Genomic DNA, 22,292 nt, shown 5'->3' with positions numbered 1-22,292 from the left:
TGACCCTCATCACATCGTTAAGGGGCTCTCAAACCTCCTTGGAGACTTGACAAGCCAGGTCTCCGTGGTCTGCACTGCTCTCCGCGATCTTGTCTTCCATGCTCCACACAACAGCTCAGCAAGCTTTAAGCATTCAGAGGCTTTTCTTACCCAAAATCCCATGTCATTTTTCATCATGGAAGAAAGTTGGGGCAGAAACTCAAGCAGGGCAGGAACCTGGAGGCAGGAGCTGATGCAGAGCCCGTGGAAAGGTGCTGCTTACCTTTTTGCTCCCCGTGGTTTATAGAATCAGGATCACCTGCCCAGGGATGATACCACGCTCAGCAGGCTGGGCCCTCCCCATCAATCTCTAATTAAGAAAATGCTCTACAGGCCTGAAGCACCGTCTTAGGAGGGGTATTTTCTCAGCTGAGGCTCCCTCCTCTCAGGTGGCTGTAACTTGGGTCAGATTAACAAAACTAGCCAGCATAGGCGATAAACTGAAAACTACATGAGTGTTATAAGGCGCATTAAGGCTGTTCTGAATCATCCAGAGTCCATTATTTGTACATTTTTAATAACATACTCATTTTTTTACCTGGTTAAACAGGACTAATCACACAGTAGGGTACAGATTTCCAAGGAATGTCTTGTTGAAACATCTAGGAGATTGAGTTAGCATTTCAAGCAAGATATTAAATCTGTTTCAAGATAAAGAGTTGCTAAAGACATCCTAAATCCTTCTAAAATGAGGATGAGACCCTGTAGGCCAGAGGTACTTAGTTCTTCATTACAATGTGGTTGGATCATTTGCATTTGTTTTTGTTTTTGTTTTTGGCTGAAATCAACATCTGCAAACACTCATGTACAGATAAATCAAGGACATTTAAATTTATTTTTCATATTGGTCACTATATCAAGTGTCAGATTCAAGACGTAGATGAGCCTTGAAAATGAAGCTGACTCCGCACAGCCTGTGTTGGCTGCACTGGCGCTCACGGGAGCCGCTAGAACAGTTTGGAAACTCAGCAAGTGGATGTGACACATGGAGAACATATAACCAGTTCCTTTATCCTGTGACTTAATCCAGGTATCGAGAACAGCCCTATGGCTCAGCTCACTGACTGCAGTACTTCAGCCAGGCAGGTAGTGAAGGCAGGAACATCAGACTCTTGGGGCTCCAGGACAGCCCCAGCTGCTTGAGACTCTGGCTCAAAAGTTAAAAACAAATAAAATAAATAAATAATAAAAAATAAAAATAAATAAAAATAATAAAATAAATAAAATACTAGTGCTTCTGTTTGGAACCTTATAGGAAACGATCCGAGAAACTACATAAGTGTAAGCTCAGACACTTAGTGTAGAGTAGAGTATTTGAAGATGTTTAATGTGGTTGATGTACAGGTAACCAAAGCACCTCCATAGTAATAACATCAGCTCTGCCTTTTGTCAGTGGTTTCTAAGTAGGAATGAAGTAACCTTATCACTTCACTGTCATCGAGGTTTTCTGCAGAAGCACAGAGAATGTGATCAAGTTTCTTTCAATTAAAGTCTTTTGATTGAAAGGATTAGAAGGGTATAAAAAGATAAAAGCCAAAGCTCCAGGCTTAATACAATAAAAATAAAATAAATAAAAACAGGTTCATACACTGAGGTATGTATTGAAGTTGGACCTTGCAATAATCATTTCTGTCCTGTGCATTTTTTATTTTTTTCCACACAGCCAGGTCTTCCTGGATAAATACATTATCTGTGATAGTACGTCTCAGCTTGGCAGTGTGAGAGTGACTTTTTATAATACTGTGTCTGAGTCTGAGGTGGGATAGACAAGGGAAACAGGTATGCATAGTCTTAAAAATATACCAGGGACTGGGGTGGTTTTGTAGTTTAGAGCCATGGTTGCTCTTTCAGAGGACCTGGGTTTGGTTCAGAACCCACATGTGGCTCACAATACTATGTAAATTAACTGGATAGTCATTCACATGAAATAATTAAATCCTAAGGCTTCAAAGGGCTATCGTGTTTGAGAATGACTATAGTTGTCTGATCTTTGTGGCTTTCCGTTTTCTAACTCAAGTTGAAAGACTCAGTGTAAAAGGGGCAAGGTTTTATGACTGGTTTGTTTTCAATGTTAAAGAAAACTCCAAATACTGCAAGGAAAATAGCCGAAGGTTCTTAGTGCAGGACCAGTTGTCAGGGTTTGTAAACCACTAGAATGTTGTCTTGGCAATACCTTTGGGTAAATCCTCCCACACCTCAGGACCTGCTGTCTCTGTAGAAGAAGATGAAGCTGCCACAGTGAGTTCAGTCATTTCCATGGACTATTAGAATGGAACATGGTTTCTCTAATCTCATAATTTTGGTAATTATTTCTTGTGTGTGTGACATCATATTCTGGTTTTGCCTTGTGATTTTGAGTTTGTATTCAACCTATTGGGATTTTATTCCAAACCAGCTTACTGGTGATGTTTGGTGTCTCTGGAGCACAGGCCTCAATGCTTTCATAGGTGAATAGGTACTGAATAAACCTGCCAACCAACTCTGCCAATCCAGCTATTTTATTTTAACTATAGTAAGTTGTCTGTGTAGTTTAGAATAAGAACTTTATAATCAAAATTTTAAGTTAAGTTTTTGAGAGCTATGAAATTCAAACACAGCATACATCATATGCATTTGACTTGTGGTTCATGTACATTACTCAATGAGAGTTTCTTAATATAGGTATGCATTATTGTTTAGAGACCCCAGAGAATATTTTTGTTAATAGATACATGATCATAATTGTTGTCAACTTAATTGGTGGTTCCCAAATCTGGTAGATTGTTATTACTCATTGAAATATATTGTTAAGCTTAATAGCCAAAACATGCGTATGTGCCTTTATGCTCACTGTGTTCCTGGGAGGCAGTTACTTACGATTAGGGTGAGAAGCACAGCCCTGAGCTGTAGGCGCTCATTTCTCACCTGCTTATATTCTGTACAGCATTGAAATATTAAAAATGCTAGTACAGTGTTGAAAATACCATATGTACTAGATAATTTTAAAATGTCTAGTTAGTGTCTCCAGATCTTGAGGTACTAATTTTTATAAGCCTAAATGTTAGTTTTACATGCCATAAAACTAAGGAGATGTTCATCAGCTTTTCTTAGCAGGACACCAGTGTGGTCTGTCATGTTCTTATTCCCTAAGGTGTCTACATTGTAGGGCATTGTAGTTTAGATGCATGATTGAGTAGCTAAGATTAATAGATATGTGTTGTTATTATTATAACATTATAGCCGGGCGGTGGTGGCGTATGCCTTTAATCCCAGCACTCGGAAGGCAGAGGCAGGCGGATCTCTGTGAGTTCGAGGCCAGCCTGGCCTACAAGAGCTAGTTCCAGGACAGGAACCAAAAGCTACGGAGAAACCCTGTCTCAAAAATAAAAAAAAAAACAAAATATATTAATGAATATAATATATTCATTATATTAATGAAATGTGTTTTTGGTTTTTGTTCAAAGCTGAAACTGTAGTTTCTTTGAGTGTGAAGGATCTTGGATCTCTCTATCCTCAGTGTGTTCAGTGTCTCCCAGTCACCCCTCTACCCAATCCCAACACTAAAATCAATCTTGGCTGAGTGATACTGGCTCGTGTCATTTTAAATACTTGAATTATTTAAATTAAAGCACAGCTTTGAGTGCTATTTAGCAATTTTAACAATGTCCAGCATCAAATATTTTAAGAGAGGAAAGAACAGTAACACATCCAGTGGAAACTGATGGCATTTCAGGAGGCAGAAGGTAATTATTAAATTAGAATGTTTTAAGTTTGGATACTATTTGGTGTTGACCAGCCTTGGTACCCTTGGACTTTGAACCAGATACCCTTCAGGTGGTTAATGGTGACTGGCTTGGAGCAATGGATGATTACCAACCAGTCTGCCGCTTCACCATGTGGCAGAAGCTGTGCCGGGGAGGATATGGCACCACACTTGGTTGTACAATAACAGAAAGGAACCTTGTCTCGCCATGACAGGCAGAAAGGGCTTTTATATTTACTTCTACTGCCAGTGTCAGCTGAACAGACATTTCTAGGGGAATGGAGGCCCTGTGAAACCCATTGCTTACCTGGAGGGCTGTAGGTGACAGAGGACTCACCTAGGAAGCATGAACACAGCCCTGGATTCCACCCCAAGCATCATACAAACCAGGTGTGATGATATACCCTGCTGTCCTAATACTTAGGAGGTAGAGGCAGGAGGATGAGCAACTCAAGGTCATTCTCAGCTACAGACAACGCAACTCATTTGTTTGTATCTACTAGAAACTGCCAAGTAGTTTTCAGATAAAGGGTTGATAATTAGGTGGATCCTAATCTAGCAAGGGTAGCAGATACTTCACTTAATAAGTTTATCCTGTATATCCTCACAGATAATAAGTAACTCTTTGTTTCTCTTGGTGTGTTCTCAATGACTTAACATAAGCTCTGTATAGCTACACTGTGGCCCCTTAGTTGGTGTAATTGGTACTGTTGTCTGAAAACTTGGGCTCTGTTTTGTAACTTTCTTTTTAAATTCTCACTGAAGTTCCTTATAGTGAAAGAGCACACTTATTTTTTTTCCTGAATGTAATCCAAAGTGGAATTTTTGAATGGGTATTTATTCCATCATGAACAAGGAAGATTGGGGGAAATATCTTTTCCCATTCAAACTAAATTGACCTAGTTTAAATAGGGCAAAATCTGCGGTTGTAAGAATTTCTTGGTATGAGAGATTAGTATTAAAGGCAATCTTTTGAAATGAGCCTTTTCTTTGTTTTCTTATGAGCCCCAAAAGTTTTATTTAATTTCTTTCCTTGAAAAACATTACAAACATATATTTAGGGTGTCTGACTTTTTTTTTTTTTTTTTTTTTTTTTTGGTTTTTTTTGAGACAGGGTTTCTCTGTGGTTTTGGAGCCTGTCCTGGAACTAGCTCTTGTAGACCAGGCTGGTCTCGAACTCACAGAGATCTGCCTGCCTCTGCCTCCCGAGTGCTGGGATTAAAGGCATGCACCACCGCCGCCCGGCCCATATTTTTGATATATATATATATGCATCTTAGAACAATTCAATTAATAACATTAACTTACCTGCCAGTACATATTTTCTGTGTTGTAAATACTTAAAATCTACTATGTTAGCATTTTTTAATATGCAACTTGTTATCAGCCATAGTCACTTTATAACAGAGCTCCTGAACCTGGTCTTCTGTCCACCTGAGAACTTGTGCCTTTTGATTGACGTCCCATGACCAGGGAGTTGGGTCCCTTTGACTGACTCCCTGTGACCAGGGAGTTGGGTCCCTTTGGCAAGTTCTCAGTGTCAGACTTCTTCATTTCTAATATGGAAAAGTTGTACTTGGTAGGTTTTTCTTAAGCTTACAAATGTTGAAATAATTGTCTATATACGTTTTCAGAAATATTTCCTAAATTTACTGACGCAAAACAGAATGATTTGCCTCCGAAAGAGAATATAAAGGTAAGCTGAATCTTTTAACGCCAACGTTGGAAACAGTGTCGTCCTGTAACTGTGGGTGTAGTAGTAACTTCCTTTAGAACACGGGGGGAGCTGAGGAAGGAGGACCAAAGGTTTTAGCTAGCCTGAGTTGTATAGCAAAAGATTCAAAAAGAAAAAAGTAAATCATGTTTTTACATTTAAAAAGTCACTTTTTAAATTTTTATTGATATTTATTGAGCTCTATATTTTTCTCTGCTCCCCTCCCTTCAACCTTCTCCCAAGGTCCCCATGCTCTCAATTTACTCAGGAGATCTTGTCTTTTTCTACTTCCCACGTAGATTATATTTATGTATGTATCTCTTAGGGTCCTCATTGTTGTCTAGGTTCTCTGGGATTGTGATTTGTAGGCTGGTTTTTCCTTGCTTTATGTTTAAAAACCACCTATGAGTGAGTACATGTGATATTTGTCTTTCTGAGTCTGGGTTACCTCACTCAAAATGATGTTTTCTAGCTCCATTCATTTGTCTGCAAAATTCAAGATGTCATTTTTTTCTGCTGTGTAGTACTCCATTGTGTAAATGTACCACATTTTTCTTATCCATTTGGTCGAGGGGCATTTAGGTTGTTTCCAGGTTCTGGCTATGACAAACAAAGCTGCTATGAACATAATTGAGTATATGTCCTTGTGGCATAATTGAGCATACTTTGGGTATATACCCAAAAGTGGTATTGCTGGGTCTTGAGGAAGGTTGTTTCCTAATTTTCTGAGAAATCACCACACTGAAGGGGTTGTACCAGCTTGTACTCCCACCAGCAATGCAGAAGTGTTCCCTTTACCCCACAACCTCTCCAGCATAAGTTGTCAGCAGTGTTTTTGATCTTGGCCATTCTTACAGGTGTAAGATGGAATCTCAGAGTTGTTTTGATTTGCATTTCTCTGATGACTAAGGATGTTGAGCATTTCCTCAAGTATCTTTCAGCCATTTTAGATCCCTTTGTTGAAAGTTCTCTGTTTAGGTCTGTACTTTATTTTTTTATTGGCTTATTTGTTCTTTTGATGACCAATTTCTTGAGTTCTTTGTATATTTTGGAGATCAGACCTCTGTCTGATGTGGGGTTGGTGAAGATCTTTTCCCATTCTGTCATTTTGTCTTGTTGACCGTGTCCTTTGCTTTACAGAAGCTTTTCAGTTTTAGAAGATCCCATTTATTGTTTCTTACTACTGGGGTTATATTTAGGAAGTTGTCTCCTGTGCCAATGCTTTCAAGTGTACTTCCTGCTTTCTCTTCTATGAGATTCAGTGTGGCTGGCTTTATGTTGAGGTCTTTGATACATTTGGACTTGAGTTTTGTGCATGGTGATAGATATGGATCTATATTCATTCTTCTACATGTTGATATCCAGTTATGCCAGCACCATTTGTTAAATATGCTTTCTTTTTTCCATTTGATATTTTTTGCTTCTTTATCGAAGATCAGGTGTTTGAAGGTATGTGGATTGATATCCGGGTCTTCTATTCAGTTCCATTGGTCCTCCTGTCTGTTCTTATGCCAATACCAGGCTGTTTTCAGTACTGTAGCTCTGTAGTAGAGTTTGAAGTCAGGGATTGTGATGCCTCCAGAAGTTCTTTTTTTTTGGGGGGGGGGGATTTCGAGACAGGGTTTCTCTGTGGCTTTGGAGCCTGTCCTGGAACTAGCTCTGTAGACTAGGCTGGTCTCGAACTCACAGAGATCCGCCTGCCTCTGCCTCCCGAGTGCTGGGATTAAAGGCGTGCGCCACCATCACCCGGCTCAGAAGTTCTTTTATTTTACAGGATTATTTTGGCTATCCTGGGTTTTTGGTTTTTTTTTTTTTTTTTTTTTTTGCTTTTCCATATGAAGTTGAGTACCATTCTTTCTGGGTTTGTGAAGAATTTTACTGGGATTTTGATGGGCACTGCGTTGTATCTGTAGATTGTTTTAAGATTGCCATAAAAAAATCAGTTTTCAATTCATCAACTAGGTGTTGAAAGTCTTCCTCTTTAAGGGTGTGGACTATAGAAATGCTTGACTTCCTCTTCCTATGAGATAATAACTTATATTATAACATAACATAACAGTTATGTAGCAAGAGCGCCCACTTGTTCATCCGGCCGCCTGGCTAGCTTAGCCCCGAAATAACCACACAGAAGTTGTATTAATTAAAACACTGCTTGGCCCATTAGCTCTAACTTCTTATTGTCTAATTCTTACACCTTAATTTAACCCATTTCTATTAATCTGTGTATTGCCATGTGGCAGTGGCTTACCAGGTAAAATTCCCAGCATCTGTCTCTGGCGGCTCCATGGTGTCTCTCTCCAACTCTGTCGTTCTTCCTCCCAGCATTCAGTTCCATCTTCTCCGCCTACCTAAGCTCTGCCCTATCAACAGGCTAAGGCATCTTCTTTATTCATTAATGGTAATTACAGCATGTAGAGGGGACTCCCACATCACAGTTAAAGTAGAGCAAGTTCTAGAAACTCCAGCTTAGTCTCAAGATTACAGATACAGGAAAGTTCTTGTGTCTTGGTGTACAAAACTGGCTGTGCAGAGCCCTGTGCAGAATTTCTAAACAAAAACTGAAGGGCGTGAGCCCTCAGGGTTCTGAAGATCTAAGGCCATAGGCCTTGAGCACGCCATTTAAACTCCCTCAGCTGAGGTCTCCTCATCCGCAGAGTCTCCCTGAGCATGTCTGTGTGACTTGGGTAATACATTTTCAAAAGGTATCATTATTAAAGCATCATGAGTCTGTTGCTACCTCTTGTGCGGTAAGAACTCTGAAGGATAACTTGACCTTTGTCTAGCAGATACAGTTTTTTGTGCAAGACACAGCCTCTGCTGACCCTCGGCTTGCTCAGCAGGCTCCACCATGTGCAGCACCAGGGAAGCAATCACAGCAGGGGCATGGCTACGATGTGTTGGGACATCTGCAGACCACGGAGAAGACTGTGTCTGTGCAGGCTCAGTCCCTTTCAGGTAAGAACCACAAAGAAGCCCCTCAGGCTGAGGCCACGCGAGAACAGCCAGGTCCAGGCTGAACCCGTCACTGAGGCACGCTGTTAGGAACTGTCTGCTTTACATACATGAGCACTCACTGTATTTATAACAATTATAGCCAATTTGTTTGGGTATATAGATGACGAAAAATTTCTTTGGCTACCTAAGCTTAACACCATATTTTAACTACCTTGGTAAATGCTGGTCTAATACCTACGTGGAAAATAGTAAGCTGCAATGTGTCGGTTAAATACAGTAGGTTTTCTGTTTTTCTTTTCCAGTCAGTCACATGTACTCCAGACTCTCCTTGTTCTCTGTGTACCCAGAGATGACCTTGAATTCCAGATTAGGAGGAGCACAGGGTTTGATTCTCTTGTTGCTTCCAATGTGAGACTCCATGCTGTTCTGTTTTGTCTTTAACTCAAATCACAGCCATCATCCTTGTGGTTAAGAAAATGGAGATCAGAGAGAAAAATTAATCAAGCACTAGACTTGTAGCTCAATGTGAGACTATATTGGTTAGCATATATGAGGTCCCTGGTTCATTTCCCAGTACAAGCAAACAAACAAACAAACACACAAACCCTGAAAACCATAAATAAGAGACAATGAGTGGGCCAGCTAAGGCAGGGCCAAGTGTGTCCAGAGGATTAGTGCAGTCCCCACTAAAGTCCCCAGGGTAAAGCACTGTGTCCCATCCTGGAGAAATAAGGTGTGGGTCTACGTCTCGGTCTCACTGCTGTCATAGTGGTTAGACTTGGGCCGGGGAGATGACTCAGAGGTTAAGAGCACAGAGACTGTTCTTCCAATGGTCCTGAGTTCAATTCCCAGCAACCACATGGTGCCTCATAACCTTCTTGGCATTCAGGCATACATGCAGACAGAGCACTCATACCTTAAAAAAATACGTAAATAAATACAATTTTTCAAAAGGAGAATTTAGGCATTTTATTCCTATGAAACAAGGAACTTTTAACAGAAACATAGCAAAAAAAAAAAAGAAGAAGAAGAAGAAACTACTTTATGGGCTAAGGGGAGTCGCTCTTTGGTAGAGCACTTGCCTAGCATGCGTGAGCCTGAGGTTCAGTACCCAGTACTGGGAAAAAGGAAAGAAAAGGTTTATAAAGAAGAAGCGGGTTGAGGTGAGGATGTTCTCAGTAGTTAGGACCAAGAAGTCTAAATCAAGTTGCCGCAACCAAAACCAATGCCATGGCCTTGGAAGGACGAGTTAGAAGGTGGTTTTGCAGCGGAGCATATAGACTTCAGGAGAATAAATGGCAAGCCAGAGTATCTAGTAGTTGGAAATGAGAGGCATATCTAACTGGGTATACAAAAGGCAGAAATGGGTATCTGGGGCAAACAGGAGTCTAATATCATTTAAGCATTGCCACAAATAATTAAGATAAATTAGATGTAATTTAGGAATCCATGAGGGTGACGAAAGGAAAATGTGCAAACTAGGAAAAGAGTGGTTAGAAACAAAATTCTCAGAGAGAAAATCTTGGTGAAAAATTAACAAATTAAAAGTCATAGTCCCGATGCCATGATGTGCTGGCAGCCTAAACTCCCAAGAGCTGCAGCCAGACAGGAGCAGGCGTGAGAAGGAGCCTCCCCTGGCTACTCCACTGCAGAGCATGCAAGTAGGTGGAGGGGAGGAGAGGCCTGAGCTGACAACAGGGGCACTGCTTTTCCAAGCATATGTTCTTGAACTCAAAGGCTTGAATGTCTGAAGTCAGATTAGTAAGAAGTGAGCAGAATCGGGAGAGGCTGCTGTTTTGCTGGAGCATGTCTCATCACCCCCGGAAAGAAGGGAAACAAGAACAGAACACAGAGTTCTTTATTCCCATTTTAAGAGAACACCCTACCTCTGACAAGCTTTGCATGCCTGAATCTCCGGGAAGGATAACCAGCTGTGGGCAGCATGGTGCGTAAGGCATTTTCTCTGGGTGTTTCAGTGTAATGTCTGCTAGCTGTGGGTGGTGGTATGCCCAAGGGAAATTGTAGATGAACAGAAATTATAAAACTATGATGTTTACTTTTCTAGAGTTTAATGTCAGTGTAAGTCATCTTTTGCTTAAAAATTACTTAAAAATTTGACTGATGACCAACTTTCTTTTTAAAGACAAGCCTTCACTATGTAGCACAGGCTGGCCAAGAATTCATTATGCAGAACAGGCTGGCCAAGAATTCATTATGCAGAACAGGCTGGCCTCAAACTCATAGTAATCCACCTGTCTCTGACTCATCCAGAGATTAACAATTTTATTCTTGAAATTTCTTATTAAAAAATGGTTTAATATTAGCTTTAACCCTCTTTGCCATCATTTCCATATGAAATGAACTTTTTCCTCTCATTAAGTTGAAAAATTTTGTCATAAAAGTTGACAAAAATTATTGTTATAGTTTACCCTTTCCCCATCTCATAAACATCTCCATTAAATTCTGCTCAACTTTCAAAACAAGCAGTAAGCTGTCATATCAGTGTGACATCACATGGACATAAAAAGGTAAATGAGAGAAGTGGAAGAACTAATAAAAGCAGGGCCAGTAAGACAGAAGTCAGACAGACACGGACAGAGCTGGAGGGTGGAGTCCGAACTGCTTAATTTCCCTGGTAGACAGCATCTGAGCTGCACACTGCCATAGAAGATTGCCCGTAGATACCTGTGACTGAGCATTCCAAATGGAAGAAACAGAATGTGTGAAGGGTTTTAGGAAGCAATCCCCAGATTTCTCTTTCCCTTTTTAATCAGTGGTAACAACACATCACCATGTACCGACAAGTGGGGAATCATCCTAGAATGGTCTTCACTTTCCGCATTCACTCTTCATCCTTCCTGCATTGGATCCGCTGCAGCCGAGAGGGGATGCAGTCCTGCACTTTCAGCCCTTCTCCCCACTTCTCCATTCCCCTGTGGCTTAAGAAAATGCATGCGTAGCCAGGCGGTGGTGGCGCACGCCTTTAATCCCAGCACTTGGGAGGCAAAGTCAGGCGGATCTCTGAGTTTGGGGCCATCCTGGTCTACAGGAGCTAGTTCCAGGATGGGCTCCAAAGCTACAGAGAAACCCTGTCTCGAACAACTCCAACTCCACTTGAACCTCTCTCAGCAGGTCTTCTCCCAGTTCCATGTCCTCTTCTTCTATTTAAAAAAATAATCCACTGAGTCCAGTTACTGCTGATTGGTATGGGCTCATCCACTAGCGAGAGCATGGGCAGCCATGTTCAATCAGTAGCCACACTACCAAACAGTCCCTGTCCACTGCAGCTGCTCCTCAGCCAGGGGTGGGGCCTGTGAACCCCAAGTTCCCTTGCTGGGATGCTGACTGGCTTGTGCGACAGCCCTCCCCAGTGCCCCCCCTCCGCCCCGACTCTGCACTACCTTATCTACAGTCTTTCCCAAGGGGAGTTGATGTAAGCACAGTCTTTAGAGCGAGCTCTCACAGTCTGAATTCTCAGCATTGCTGCCCACTACAAAAAGATTTCCTAACCAAGGTTGAGAGTACATATTTATGGGTGTAAACACAAATAATGACAAGACAATACAACCATCTAACAAAATAGCAGTAGATTCTCCCTTGTGGTCTTTGGTGTCTTCAGCCATGAGCTTTTGACTAAGTTTACACCACCAGGTATGAATTCTTCCTGTGGGGCAAACCTCAGCTGTCTAGAAGCAGTGGTTACCCCATAACAGGCACACACTAGATTTAGGAATCCATGAGGGTGACGAAAGGAAAATGTGCAAACTAGGAAAAGAGTGGTTAGAAACAAAATTCTCAGAGAGAAAATCTTGGTGAAAAATTAACAAATTAAAAGTCATAGTCCCGATGCCATGATGTGCTGGCAGCCTAAACTCCCAAGAGCTGCAGCCAGACAGGAGCAGGCGTGAGAAGGAGCCTCCCCTGGCTACTCCACTGCAGAGCATGCAAGTAGGTGGAGGGGAGGAGAGGCCTGAGCTGACAACAGGGGCACTGCTTTTCCAAGCATATGTTCTTGAACTCAAAGGCTTGAATGTCTGAAGTCAGATTAGTAAGAAGTGAGCAGAATCGGGAGAGGCTGCTGTTTTGCTGGAGCATGTCTCATCACCCCCGGAAAGAAGGGAAACAAGAACAGAACACAGAGTTCTTTATTCCCATTTTAAGAGAACACCCTACCTCTGACAAGCTTTGCATGCCTGAATCTCCGGGAAGGATAACCAGCTGTGGGCAGCATGGTGCGTAAGGCATTTTCTCTGGGTGTTTCAGTGTAATGTCTGCTAGCTGTGGGTGGTGGTATGCCCAAGGGAAATTGTAGATGAACAGAAATTATAAAACTATGATGTTTACTTTTCTAGAGTTTAATGTCAGTGTAAGTCATCTTTTGCTTAAAAATTACTTAAAAATTTGACTGATGACCAACTTTCTTTTTAAAGACAAGCCTTCACTATGTAGCACAGGCTGGCCAAGAATTCATTATGCAGAACAGGCTGGCCAAGAATTCATTATGCAGAACAGGCTGGCCTCAAACTCATAGTAATCCACCTGTCTCTGACTCATCCAGAGATTAACAATTTTATTCTTGAAATTTCTTATTAAAAAATGGTTTAATATTAGCTTTAACCCTCTTTGCCATCATTTCCATATGAAATGAACTTTTTCCTCTCATTAAGTTGAAAAATTTTGTCATAAAAGTTGACAAAAATTATTGTTATAGTTTACCCTTTCCCCATCTCATAAACATCTCCATTAAATTCTGCTCAACTTTCAAAACAAGCAGTAAGCTGTCATATCAGTGTGACATCACATGGACATAAAAAGGTAAATGAGAGAAGTGGAAGAACTAATAAAAGCAGGGCCAGTAAGACAGAAGTCAGACAGACACGGACAGAGCTGGAGGGTGGAGTCCGAACTGCTTAATTTCCCTGGTAGACAGCATCTGAGCTGCACACTGCCATAGAAGATTGCCCGTAGATACCTGTGACTGAGCATTCCAAATGGAAGAAACAGAATGTGTGAAGGGTTTTAGGAAGCAATCCCCAGATTTCTCTTTCCCTTTTTAATCAGTGGTAACAACACATCACCATGTACCGACAAGTGGGGAATCATCCTAGAATGGTCTTCACTTTCCGCATTCACTCTTCATCCTTCCTGCATTGGATCCGCTGCAGCCGAGAGGGGATGCAGTCCTGCACTTTCAGCCCTTCTCCCCACTTCTCCATTCCCCTGTGGCTTAAGAAAATGCATGCGTAGCCAGGCGGTGGTGGCGCACGCCTTTAATCCCAGCACTTGGGAGGCAAAGTCAGGCGGATCTCTGAGTTTGGGGCCATCCTGGTCTACAGGAGCTAGTTCCAGGATGGGCTCCAAAGCTACAGAGAAACCCTGTCTCGAACAACTCCAACTCCACTTGAACCTCTCTCAGCAGGTCTTCTCCCAGTTCCATGTCCTCTTCTTCTATTTAAAAAAATAATCCACTGAGTCCAGTTACTGCTGATTGGTATGGGCTCATCCACTAGCGAGAGCATGGGCAGCCATGTTCAATCAGTAGCCACACTACCAAACAGTCCCTGTCCACTGCAGCTGCTCCTCAGCCAGGGGTGGGGCCTGTGAACCCCAAGTTCCCTTGCTGGGATGCTGACTGGCTTGTGCGACAGCCCTCCCCAGTGCCCCCCCTCCGCCCCGACTCTGCACTACCTTATCTACAGTCTTTCCCAAGGGGAGTTGATGTAAGCACAGTCTTTAGAGCGAGCTCTCACAGTCTGAATTCTCAGCATTGCTGCCCACTACAAAAAGATTTCCTAACCAAGGTTGAGAGTACATATTTATGGGTGTAAACACAAATAATGACAAGACAATACAACCATCTAACAAAATAGCAGTAGATTCTCCCTTGTGGTCTTTGGTGTCTTCAGCCATGAGCTTTTGACTAAGTTTACACCACCAGGTATGAATTCTTCCTGTGGGGCAAACCTCAGCTGTCTAGAAGCAGTGGTTACCCCATAACAGGCACACACTAGATTTAGGAATCCATGAGGGTGACGAAAGGAAAATGTGCAAACTAGGAAAAGAGTGGTTAGAAACAAAATTCTCAGAGAGAAAATCTTGGTGAAAAATTAACAAATTAAAAGTCATAGTCCCGATGCCATGATGTGCTGGCAGCCTAAACTCCCAAGAGCTGCAGCCAGACAGGAGCAGGCGTGAGAAGGAGCCTCCCCTGGCTACTCCACTGCAGAGCATGCAAGTAGGTGGAGGGGAGGAGAGGCCTGAGCTGACAACAGGGGCACTGCTTTTCCAAGCATATGTTCTTGAACTCAAAGGCTTGAATGTCTGAAGTCAGATTAGTAAGAAGTGAGCAGAATCGGGAGAGGCTGCTGTTTTGCTGGAGCATGTCTCATCACCCCCGGAAAGAAGGGAAACAAGAACAGAACACAGAGTTCTTTATTCCCATTTTAAGAGAACACCCTACCTCTGACAAGCTTTGCATGCCTGAATCTCCGGGAAGGATAACCAGCTGTGGGCAGCATGGTGCGTAAGGCATTTTCTCTGGGTGTTTCAGTGTAATGTCTGCTAGCTGTGGGTGGTGGTATGCCCAAGGGAAATTGTAGATGAACAGAAATTATAAAACTATGATGTTTACTTTTCTAGAGTTTAATGTCAGTGTAAGTCATCTTTTGCTTAAAAATTACTTAAAAATTTGACTGATGACCAACTTTCTTTTTAAAGACAAGCCTTCACTATGTAGCACAGGCTGGCCAAGAATTCATTATGCAGAACAGGCTGGCCAAGAATTCATTATGCAGAACAGGCTGGCCTCAAACTCATAGTAATCCACCTGTCTCTGACTCATCCAGAGATTAACAATTTTATTCTTGAAATTTCTTATTAAAAAATGGTTTAATATTAGCTTTAACCCTCTTTGCCATCATTTCCATATGAAATGAACTTTTTCCTCTCATTAAGTTGAAAAATTTTGTCATAAAAGTTGACAAAAATTATTGTTATAGTTTACCCTTTCCCCATCTCATAAACATCTCCATTAAATTCTGCTCAACTTTCAAAACAAGCAGTAAGCTGTCATATCAGTGTGACATCACATGGACATAAAAAGGTAAATGAGAGAAGTGGAAGAACTAATAAAAGCAGGGCCAGTAAGACAGAAGTCAGACAGACACGGACAGAGCTGGAGGGTGGAGTCCGAACTGCTTAATTTCCCTGGTAGACAGCATCTGAGCTGCACACTGCCATAGAAGATTGCCCGTAGATACCTGTGACTGAGCATTCCAAATGGAAGAAACAGAATGTGTGAAGGGTTTTAGGAAGCAATCCCCAGATTTCTCTTTCCCTTTTTAATCAGTGGTAACAACACATCACCATGTACCGACAAGTGGGGAATCATCCTAGAATGGTCTTCACTTTCCGCATTCACTCTTCATCCTTCCTGCATTGGATCCGCTGCAGCCGAGAGGGGATGCAGTCCTGCACTTTCAGCCCTTCTCCCCACTTCTCCATTCCCCTGTGGCTTAAGAAAATGCATGCGTAGCCAGGCGGTGGTGGCGCACGCCTTTAATCCCAGCACTTGGGAGGCAAAGTCAGGCGGATCTCTGAGTTTGGGGCCATCCTGGTCTACAGGAGCTAGTTCCAGGATGGGCTCCAAAGCTACAGAGAAACCCTGTCTCGAACAACTCCAACTCCACTTGAACCTCTCTCAGCAGGTCTTCTCCCAGTTCCATGTCCTCTTCTTCTATTTAAAAAAATAATCCACTGAGTCCAGTTACTGCTGATTGGTATGGGCTCATCCACTAGCGAGAGCATGGGCAGCCATGTTCAATCAGTAGCCACACTACCAAACAGTCCCTGTCCACTGCAGCTGCTCCTCAGCCAGGGGTGGGGCCTGTGAACCCCAAGTTCCCTTGCTGGGATGCTGACTGGCTTGTGCGACAGCCCTCCCCAGTGCCCCCCCTCCGCCCCGACTCTGCACTACCTTATCTACAGTCTTTCCCAAGGGGAGTTGATGTAAGCACAGTCTTTAGAGCGAGCTCTCACAGTCTGAATTCTCAGCACTTTGAACAGTTGTTTCTCTGCATTGCTGCCCACTACAAAAAGATTTCCTAACCAAGGTTGAGAGTACATATTTATGGGTGTAAACACAAATAATGACAAGACAATACAACCATCTAACAAAATAGCAGTAGATTCTCCCTTGTGGTCTTTGGTGTCTTCAGCCATGAGCTTTTGACTAAGTTTACACCACCAGGTATGAATTCTTCCTGTGGGGCAAACCTCAGCTGTCTAGAAGCAGTGGTTACCCCATAACAGGCACACACTAGATTTTCATGACTAGCTTAACCTAATCCAGATCCACCTCTGCAGCTGAAAACAGTCCACAATCTGGAGAGCGCTATACCGTGAGAACAGCACGTTCCACACCACGGTTGTCAGCCTTGATGCTATCTACTCTCCATGTTCCCAAAACAAAACCCAGCAAATAATGTAGAAAGTTATAATGCATAGAAATGTAGTCATTTTATTGATTTCATCTGCGTGTGTGTATGTGTCTTTCATTACTTTGTTTTCTTTTTTCTTAATCATGATCTTTTAAGTAGTTGAAGCTGACCTAGAATCATGACCCTCCTGCCTCAACCTCTTGGCTGTTGGGATTAAAGGCATGTGCCAGTATATCTGCCTATTTTATTTTTATGATGTCTGACATGTAAGGAAAAAGAAAATTAGACTCTAGATAAATGCCCTAAAGTATTTCCATTATGCCTTTCTAAAGGGTGTGTGCTTCTAGGTGATTCCAAACAAGCCTGGAATGGCCCCACTGTGGTGCGTACCTCTGCTGAGAACCCCACGATGCTCGAGCCAGACTGCCACGCTTATGTACAGAAGGTAAAATAATGCGACTTTTTTCAAATGTTGAAAGCACTTAAGATCTAATATGAATTATATGAAAAATTCATAAACACTAAAGTAAGATTGGATTCCTAAACCTAACTTTTGCTCATGTCAAAAAAAGATACATGTTAGCAAATGTGCCTCCACCTGTGTAATCAGTCCTAGCCTGGAGGAAGACCATCCTTAGAGTCTGTGGAAGAGGTCCTAACCTTCATAGCACACACTGGCAGCAATTTTTTCGATATTTCTTCTAGATGTTTGGGCTACTCTAACTATGAGTTCCTGTTCCAGGCATCTGAGACGAATTTTCAAACTGTGAAGGCACTGAATCTCTTCCCTCCTTAGAAGTACTCAGGGCACTACTTCTTAACGCTTAAGATTATCTAACAGTTCCCTCTGTGAATGTGCAGAAGAGAACCACATTGAAACCATGTACAACCTTGTTGTTTTAGTTTGCTCTTAGATAACGGAGTTTAAATTATCTGTTTTCCCCAACTGAAGTCAGAGTCCACGAAGGTCTTTCCATCCTTAACCTGCTTTATTACTGAGTAAGAAGATACCGTTTTCCTTCCAAAATGTGATTGATATCTATAAACACAGGCTGAATCGAATGTCTGTCTATTTTAGGATATAAAGATCAAGAACGCGGAGTCCTGGAGAAGTTTGGGCAAGCCAGTGAGGTCATCAAGTGCCCCAAAGTCCTCAGACGAGCTCTTCAACCAGTTCAGAAAAGCGGCAATAGAAAAGGAAGTGAAAGCCCGGACCCAGGAGCAGCAGATGCGGAAACACCTGGAACAGAATCCACAGGAACCAAAAGCACCTCCAGAGAATCAGAGGTCTGTGGCTGGTTGGCCTTAATAAGGCCGGGGAAATGGAGGTGTCAGCTCATTGCGAGTCAGTTGCCAGGTAGAACACACAACAAATTGTAGTTACAAAAAGTATATCTTATCAATAGTTCTCTAAATGGTTGTATCTGTTTTTTAAAAGACAGAAATAGCTGAGAAATCAAGCTAGTAAAGATGGAAATGTTACCAAATTTTAACAGCCTTTTTCCTAGAACTGCCTTCCAAGTTTTTCTGTTCTCATGTAGGAAGATAGTGCTGTGTGTGGGCCATGGCTTTCAAAGCCTTTCTTTTTTGTTGTTGATATAGAATACCCATCATAACCTGTCTCAGTCACATCAGAAGTAAAATTCAGGGGGTGGGGGACATAGCTAAGTTAGTGCATTCTTTGTCGAATGTGCCCGAGGTCCTAGACTTGGACCCTATGTGGTAGCGCTTGCCGGGAATCTCAGCAGTGGGGAAGGGGAAGGTAGGAGGGTCAGAAATCATCCTTAGCTACGGAGAGGTCACATAAGGTCAAGGAAGGAAGGAAGGAAGGAAGGAAGGAGAAATGGGGGTGGGGTGGAGAAAAGGAACTCTGACAACCTGGGACCCATTCATTTCTTTTTGTTTTCATTGTTTGATCATGTCTTTGTTTAAAAAAAAAAAAACTTAAGGAACTTGAAACCTACTTTGAGCCCTCCTGTTTATTTAGGGAGCTCGGGAATGGATTGGCTGTAGAATCCTCATCACATCAGATGGAAACCAAGTGTCATGGAGAAGAGAGGGAAGAACCGCAGCCATCAGAAGCTCAAGACCAAAGCAAACTCTGGCTTCTCAAAGACCGGAACTTAGCAAGGGAGAAAGAGCAAGAGCGGAGGAGAAGAGAGGCAGTGAGTACACTCTGACTTTCTGAGTTAACTAGGGTGGGAGACCGCACATTGGCGTTGCTCATGGTCAGAGACAAGCTGGACGGAGAGTGGGGGCAGCTTGTGGAACCACTGGGCTAACTGCGCTCTCTGTACTAGACTTCTAAAGTTTCCCTGCGACTTAAATTCCTCCTTTAAAAACGGAATAATAATTCCCATTATGAAGTAAATTAACACGCACTGAGCACATAAAGAAAATGCCTGGCATGTAAATGAAGTAATTCACCATTCACTGCTGCTGCCTTAAAAACCTGCAGATCCCTTCAGATGTGCCATGGCTTCCCAGTCAGTGTTTCTTGGGTCTCTTTAGTTGATGGCTAGATTAAGAAATCTGGAAAGAACCAGACGGTAGTGGGGCACTCGGGAGGCAGAGGCAAGAGGATCTCTGAGTGTGGGGCCAGCCTGGACAGCCAGGACTACACAAAGAAACCCTGTCTCAGGAGGGATTGGAAGGAAAGTCAGCGAGATGACGGTAGACAACATACAACTCGGTCACATGGAGTTAGATGTCTTCAGCGGCGTGGCTCACCACCCACCTGGGTCTCTCATGCTCCGGCTTAAGTGTCAAGTGTTGTGTGACATGTCTGTTTACACCATTAAGGACACTAATGACAGACTAAAGAAACCACTGCAGGCAGATCTAGCTTGGTGAATCCATGAGTTTGTAGTTTTCACAGGAGCAAGCCTGGGTGAGGGGTTATTCATAGGAGTATGGCCACTTAGAGAATCTGCACACTTCCCATCTCCAGCAGTTGTTACCGCTGCTATATCCTCAGGAGGGGAAATGTCCTCCACCTGAGAGCCTCCTCTGCCCTGAGGAAGGAAGATCCTGATCTCATGAGAGTCTCCTATGCAGGAGTAATAACCGCTCTCTACCTCCCACGCCAATGTGTTGTGTCCAGAGGGCAGACTCTAGCAACACTGTTGCCACTAGTGCCAGCACCGGCTCATCGCTGGAAACCAGAGTTCCCAAAGCCCATGGCTGGAGGCTGGAGAGATGGCTCAGTGGGCAAAGCACTTGGTGTGCAAGGGTGAGTGCAGATCCCCAGAACCTACCTAAGTGCAGGGAGTCAGTGAGCTCTGGGTTCAACTGAGAGACCTGCCTCAATATGGAAGATGTTTTCAGTGTCAACCTCTGGCTTTCACATACATGTATGCTCACACACGGCCACACACACCATAAGTGTGTAGTTTTCATTAATATTTACTCTGTACCTTGCCTGTTTGTACATTTTATTATCGTATATAAATTATAAGTAGTTTCATTATGAATATGCCTTGGTCATATTCACACCCCACAAACCTGCTCCTGACTAAAACCCTTTCCCACTGGTCTCTTTGTCAATAGCTTCCCTTCTATTTTCATGCAAATCTAGCTTCTCCATATTCCATCCTCTCTCTGGTGTGTTTGTTTTTCCTATCACACATTATCTCACTCTTAATAGTTGAGGATGCTTCATTGTAGACAGATGTATACACATGACATTCACTTAGGCATCTGCTGACAAGGGCGTGACTATTGTGATGGCGTCACGGTCAGTGTGGTGGACGTTCAGGTTTCTGTGGTGACTGATTCCTTTGGGTGCGTGCCCAGGAATGGCAGAGCTGTACATTTTTAGTGTTTTGAAGAATATCCATACTGACTTCCTAACGTCTGTACTCACTTTCATTCCCTGCATCCTTGAGATACGTGTTGCTTCTGTTTCTTGCTAATTGCTGCTCTGTATGTGGTGGGAGAAAGCTCGGTGTGGTTTTGATTCCCACAGTGGCTAAAGATGCTCGGCATTTAGTTCTGCGTTTGCTGGCCATTTGAACTCGCTCTTGAACTCCCCTTTATGACTAGATATCCGTGTCCTCGTTTACATGTTGAATTATTTTTCCAAACAAAATCTTCCTTCTTCCCTCCCCACTTTCAACTCTCACAGCTGGAATCTTAGCCTGAATTCTCCTTGAACTCCCCATGCTCTTGCCTTAGCTTCTTCTTCTTCTTCTTCTTCTTTTTTTTTTTTTTTTTTTTGCCTTAGCTTCTTGAATGCTGAGATTAGAGGCCTCGGCCTCAAGCAGAAATGAATGGCATTTAACAATGTTATACAGAGATTATTTTATTGTTTGTGGTACTGCAGATCAAATTCAGGGTTTTACACCTGTTATAAATACCCTCTAGTACTGAACTACATCCTCTGTAGAACTTTCTACCATGATAAGCATGCTCTGTGTCTGTTTCAGACATTTCTACTAAGACCTGGCCTTAGTCACCTTCCAGTCCTCTTACAAGAGTCTAGCGTCCCTAACACCTCCACTCAGTCTGATGTCATTCCTTATATCCTAAGGACTTTTCAGGAGCTTGACTAACTTGACTAAGGACTACCTAGAACATTTAACAGTGCCCAAAGTTCACCTTATGCCCGTCTCTTTCATCAGCCCTGTAGTCTTCCATCTGGGTTTGGCTGAAGTGTGATCGGGACCACAGAGAAAGGAATATCAAGTGGTGTTTTAAGTCATGATCCCTAATATTTATTAGTGGACAGATTGATTCTCTATTTATAAGTATTCTACATGAATCTATTTTATCTCAGATAGTAAAATAAAATTCTACATGCAACCTTTAAAATAAAATTTTTCGAGCGGGGCAGCGGTGGCACAAGCCTTCAATCCCAGCACTTGGGAGGCAGAGGCAGACAGATCTCTGAGTTCAAGACCAGCCTGATCTACAAGAGCTAGTTCTAGGACAGGCTCCAAAGCTACAGAGAAGTCTTGTCTCGAAAAACCAAAATAAATAAATAAAATAAGAAAAGAATTTTTCATTTTTACTTAACTATAACAAAGGTTTCATTACACTTGTTTCTTGCTGTGTTCCAGTATGCCTGTATCTAGAGAGCATCCCATGATCCCCAGACCCGGACACTTTCTCAAGCTCCTACATGGCAGGCTAAGATCAGCTTTGAGGAACTATTTAGTCTAGACAGTTGGCCTAGGACAGCCTAGGAGCTGAGCACTAAAAGGTCCTGATTTAAGTTTTGTTAGTGTTTGTTCATTTCTAAGGCAGATTTTGAGAATTTCTTGCAGTCTGTTAGAGTCAGACATGTCCCACCCTTCTCTGTGGTGCTAGAAAAATAAGCCTTTTATTATCCCTTTGGTAGGGAGGCCATAGCTCTAAATCTTGAAAACAACCACATCCAAGAAGCCAACCAGCTGGGCAACAG

General features: G+C 42.6%; 1 protein-coding gene across 1 annotated transcript in view; it reads left to right on the top strand.

Moving 5' to 3' along the window:
* Positions 1 to 22,292, top strand: part of Brdt (bromodomain testis associated) — a 49,392-nt gene that overhangs the window by 25,221 nt on the left and 1,879 nt on the right. The window contains exons 12-16 of the mRNA XM_057771724.1: positions 5,416 to 5,477; positions 8,279 to 8,450; positions 17,236 to 17,333; positions 17,967 to 18,175; positions 18,876 to 19,053. Coding sequence (XP_057627707.1) covers positions 5,416 to 5,477; positions 8,279 to 8,450; positions 17,236 to 17,333; positions 17,967 to 18,175; positions 18,876 to 19,053 — 719 coding nt within the window. The remainder of the gene's footprint in view (positions 1 to 5,415; positions 5,478 to 8,278; positions 8,451 to 17,235; positions 17,334 to 17,966; positions 18,176 to 18,875; positions 19,054 to 22,292) is intronic.

The sequence above is a fragment of the Chionomys nivalis genome, chromosome 6, assembly GCF_950005125.1.
Source record: "Chionomys nivalis chromosome 6, mChiNiv1.1, whole genome shotgun sequence".
NCBI classification, from domain to species: Eukaryota; Metazoa; Chordata; class Mammalia; order Rodentia; family Cricetidae; genus Chionomys; species Chionomys nivalis.
The sequence above is the reverse complement of the archived record's forward strand: the minus strand, read 5'-3'. Positions and strand labels throughout refer to the sequence as shown.